General features: G+C 41.7%; 1 protein-coding gene across 1 annotated transcript; it reads left to right on the forward strand.

The window, feature by feature from the left end:
- Positions 1-328: 328 nt before the first annotated feature.
- On the forward strand, positions 329-1,758 carry LOC135225118 (piggyBac transposable element-derived protein 3-like). The gene is made up of 3 exons (XM_064264374.1): positions 329-471; positions 900-1,101; positions 1,406-1,758. The coding sequence occupies exons 1-3, from the start codon at positions 469-471 to the stop codon at positions 1,756-1,758; spliced, it is 558 nt and encodes a 185-aa protein (XP_064120444.1). The 5' UTR covers positions 329-468.
- The last annotated feature ends 3,221 nt before the right edge of the window (positions 1,759-4,979 follow it).

Consider the following 4,979-nt stretch of genomic DNA (forward strand, 5'->3'; position numbering starts at 1 on the left):
TCCTAAGATGTTTAGTCCAGCCAGAATAAGTGGGTTGCGGCGTTCGAGAGTATTGTGCCGCACAGACCACATCAGCAGGTCACGAGCAAGTTCCTCTGTCTCAGCGGTTTTATTTTGTATGTCATAAGACAACATTTCCGCGACGCTTAGGGTTTGAGCTAGCGAAATCTCTGAGTTAGCATGAAAATTACGTTCGTGCATTTCCTTAACCCTTTAATGACCAGAGATCCTGTCTGGGATCTTTAAAACAGCTACTTTTGGGTAGTCGTGGTGAACAAGTTTGAGCTTGTATGAAATTGACGCTTTGGCAACTCCTCTGCTCTTTGAATCAACCAATCAGAAGCCGCCAGGCCCTCGCACAAAAGCTGGAGGGCCTTCGACAGACACCGCAGTCGTGCGCAAGTTGGAAAACAGTGAAGACGTGCCGCAGTAACCTCCAAGTTTCCCCCCCCTCCGAACTTCGTAATCATGGTAAGCACACAGTGACTGTGGGATAGTGAAGCCTAGTGATATACTTACCTTTTGATGTTGGTTTGAAGGGCTGTAGTGTTACTGACGTGTCGTAGTGACCAAAAAAAAAAGTATAGATCCCTTGCGGGATACTTCGGTCGTTCTTAGGCGGACCACGCTCATCCCATGAGGGATGTATCGGACCGTAACGGTTACAACGGCCAGTAGAACGACGTCAAGTAATTTTTTTTTGTTTTAGTGCTTGTTTTAGACATTTGTGAATAATTTTAACAATATTTCTAGATATAATAGTGATGATTTATAGATGTTAGGCTCATGTGCATATAAATTATTACCTTACAAGGGATTGAATGATAGGTTTTTGTTAGGGAAAGTTACATTTTTCTTTCATTACATGATTTTAAAGTTGTTTTTTTTTATTTTTGCAGTTTCAAAGCAGTATGTTTTATGGGCAACGCAATGCTGCATTGGAGACTCAGGAACGTGTACCATGGGTAGCCCCTGACGACGCTGAAGGAAGTGATGTCGACGTGAGCCCTTTGGACATTGACAGTGATGATGACGACCCTACCTACGTTCCTGACGAAGGCCTTACTCAGGACGATGCCTTTGACCCTCCTAACTCTAGAGGTTAGTTATGAGACATCCTTAGAGAGAGAGAGAGAGAGAGAGAGAGAGAGAGAGAGAGAGAGAGAGAGAGAGAGAGAGAAAACTGTGTTGTAAACATTGTATTTTAAAAGTCTCGTTGTTATAATGGTATTTAAATTTGTTGCCCTTTAAATGGTTTGTAAACATTGGGTATTTTAAAAACTTATTTGTTTACTTGCATACTCACTGACATACACGTGCACACACATGCATACTCACTTGACATACACATGCATGTGCACACACACATTTACTGTTTTACTAATGTTACTTATTCTTGTTTCAGCTCGCAAGGTCAATGTTGTTGTCCCTCAAGCGATGCCTATGGAAGAGGAAGGTGAGCCTAACCCTAAGAGGTCTCGTGCTGATGAATGGAAGAAGGAAGACATTGATATCCGTGCCTGCCCAACTTCATTTCATCAGAAGCCTGACTATTTGAGGGAACCTTATGAATATTTCTCCCAGTTCTTCACAACTGAATTGAGGGAACACATTGTGTATCAATCCAACCTGTACTCAAGACAGAAGGATGTAGGCAGCAACTTCCACATGTCAGAAGAGGATCTCATGGTTTTCCTTGGCCTCATCGTGTACATGGGCCTGGTTTCCTCTCCTAGCATAGTTGACTTCTGGCCGTGAAGACCAGGATTCCTCAAGTTGCAGACTTCATGTCCAGGACCGCTTCAAGCAATTCGATCTTCCCTTCACTTCAGCGACAATGACCAGGCAGCTGCATCCCAAGATCGTTCTTCAAGGTGAGAGTCCCCTTCACCAAGGTCACCAGAGAGTTCCCTGAAAGTTCCTGAGACTCCTATCCACTCCATTGATGAAGTGATGGTCGCCTATAAGGGCACAAGGGCTGGTAAACCTTCGCCAGTATGTAGCAAAGAAGCCTGACAAGTGGGGCTTCAAGTTGTTCTGCCGCTCCAGTGTGGATGGGTTTGTGCATGATATTCCCATGTACCAAGGGGAGACAAACTTTGTGAGCCACCATACTATGCTATCTGAAGAGGAGAAAGGCCATGTCTGTAACTTCCAAGTTTGTTGTCGCCTTAGTGAATACCATCAAGGACCCCAGAAACTCAGCAGTGTATGCAGACAACTACTTCACAAGTATAGGGTTGGCCAAGTACCTGAGATCACAGTATGGATGCCGGTATGTGGGCACTGCCAGGGAAAACCGAGTTGATCATCCTCCCCTGACGTCTGTGAAGGAGATGAACAAGAAAGCGACACAAAGGGGGACACTGGACTATGTCTCTTCTGATGGCATCCTTGTTGCAAGATGGAAGGACAACAGCGTTGTGACAATCTTGTCCTCTGATGTTGGTGTGGAGCCCATGGGAACAGTGGAGCGGTTACGACAGGGCAGCCAAGAAGAAGGTTCCCATTCCTTGCCCATCTGTCATCCAGATGTACAACAACCGCATGGGGGGCATTGACAAGAGTGACATGTTGACACACCGTACAGGACCCCCTTCAAAGCAAAGATGGTACTACATGAGGCTCTTTGCTTACCTCCTTGACTTGATCATCTGCAACGCCTGGATTTTGTACAAGAGGGATTGCCTGGCTTTGCAGGAAAACCCCAAGCCGCTCAAGGACTTCAGTCTGGATATCTCCAATTGGCTCAGAAGCTTCAAGTCGTCAACCTTCAGAATAACCAGGAATTCTCTTGGCACCAGAGATTTTGCTTTGCCAAGAAGGGGCCAACGGGCAGTTGTGCCAAGTATTGAGCACGCCAGAATGCCACTGCCCTACACATGCCAAAGCATGTCTCCATGAGGCAGACTTGCAAGTTCTGTTCTGGTGAAGGCCACATCCACAGATCCCGCTGGATGTGTGAGGATTGCAAGGTGGCCCTTTGCCTTACTGAAGAAAGGAATTGTTTTGCTTTGTTCCATAAGATTTTGAAATAAGTTGTTTGTTATGAGAGTTGTTTATAGTGGTTTTGTCTATTTTTATACCATTTTTGTATTATTTTTTTTACAGTGTTTTGTGTATTTATATACTATTTTTGTATTCGAGTTTTTTTGTAGTGTTTTCTGTATTTTTATACTATTTTTGTATTTATTGTATACTTATTTTTTATATTAATTAAATTGTAAAGCCATATATGTGTTTCTATTATACATTGTGGAACAAAAAAAAGTGATTCATCAATAATAATCATATGTTTTGTGGGCGAATCAACATTATTTATAAACTTGAAAAAGTTGCCCGCACGGCCCAATAGCTCCCATACGGGATGAGCGTGGTCCGCCTAAGGTCGCCCGAGGCTCCCATCGTGGGATACTTCATTGCATAATATTTCGCTTACTTTGGAAATTTTGTAAAAGTGCACAGGAGTAAAAAGGTCTTGTATTTACTCATACTATAACATACTAAAAGGATTTTTTAATATTTCCCATAAAACCCAGGGTGGACTTTAAAGGGTTAAGCGAAATAGCACACCTCATCAGGTCATTCTTTAAGTTAAGGACGTCATCTTCAGGCAAAAATATTGCGTGCATATCTACTTCTATGACAATATTACTTGACACGATGATACATCATCTGTTCTCGATAATCGAGCCATGATTAAATTCTATTTCTTTCGTCTAGCGCTCTTTCCATACAACAAAGATGTCTGAATACAATATCACTCCTAACATAACAGATTCATTTTTGAAACTGCAATGAGTAAAACATATGTAATAACTCGCGTAAAAGAATAGGTTTCATACAAATATGATTAATAGTATATATATAAATTATTATACAAGTTTCATAAATACAACCATTTTTTTCCCTCATTCTCCATCTACCTTTCTTTAGATTCTGATATGTGCCAATGGAACTATTCTCACATCAGTGGGTTTGGATACATTTTGAACCCTAAATCTATTGGCCGTTAAATTTTCTAAAATGTTAAACGGGCCTTCAAACTTAGGTGGCAGTTTATAATTTAAACCTTTACGTACGTATACTTGTATGTATACCTGATCGCCCACGGCATATGTTCTAGTTGGCTTAGCTATTTTATCATGATTTTTTTTCATTATTATTTGTGCTTCTTCTAGATTCTTACGAAGTAATATTATATCGACTTATGCTTGCATCCATAACATCCTTTAGAGGATTTGATAAATTAGTTGTAGGCGTTAGGATGTGGCAAAGGTGTTGGGGGGGCTAGCCGGGATACCGTACAGTGCCTCGTGCGGTGTCATTTTAATAGACACATGATACGAGTGATTAAGTGTGCTTAGTACCGCAGGTATGGCCAATGTCCCAGTTGGGGTCTGCCCCCCTAAGTTGTCCCTTAAAATGTTTAAAACCTTACGATTTGCCCTTTCCACTAGCCCATTAGACTCTGGGTGATAGATCATGGTATTGATTTTTCTTTATACAAAAGAATTCGCACAAGGAGTTAAGGAAATGATTATTGCAACTCCCCGCCCACCGAGTCTGAGATAATGATGTGTGGAATTCCATGTTTACAAATGTAGCACTCGTAAAACTTCCTAGCGCACTCGACGCGGTTTTTGTTTTAAGCGCTATAAGTTCGGTATATTGAGTCAAAGCATCTATGATTACTAGGAGGTGCTTATTTCCTCTGTCTGACTCGTAAAATCCTGTTAATAAATCTAAATGTACTCTTTCAAAGGGTTGATTTGGCACGGGGTAAGCCCCTAGGCTGACAGGTGTCTTCGTGTGCCCTTTGTATTCTTGACAAGTGCGACAATTGCTATGTGCTTTTTTATATCTGTAAGCATCGTATGCCAATAAAATAAGGATTTGGCTTTCTGTGACATTAAGGAATAACCCGGGTTGTCATGCAATGGATTTTTCATGCAACCATTTTAAAACAGTGGGTATGA

This window comes from Macrobrachium nipponense, chromosome 12 (assembly GCF_015104395.2).
Source record: "Macrobrachium nipponense isolate FS-2020 chromosome 12, ASM1510439v2, whole genome shotgun sequence".
Taxonomy (NCBI): Eukaryota; Metazoa; Arthropoda; class Malacostraca; order Decapoda; family Palaemonidae; genus Macrobrachium; species Macrobrachium nipponense.

Coding starts and splice junctions, on each gene's coding strand:
- LOC135225118 (XM_064264374.1), top strand. Junction 1,102..1,405: donor TGACCCTCCTAACTCTAGAG/GTTAGTTATGAG, acceptor TTCTTGTTTCAG/CTCGCAAGGTCAATGTTGTT.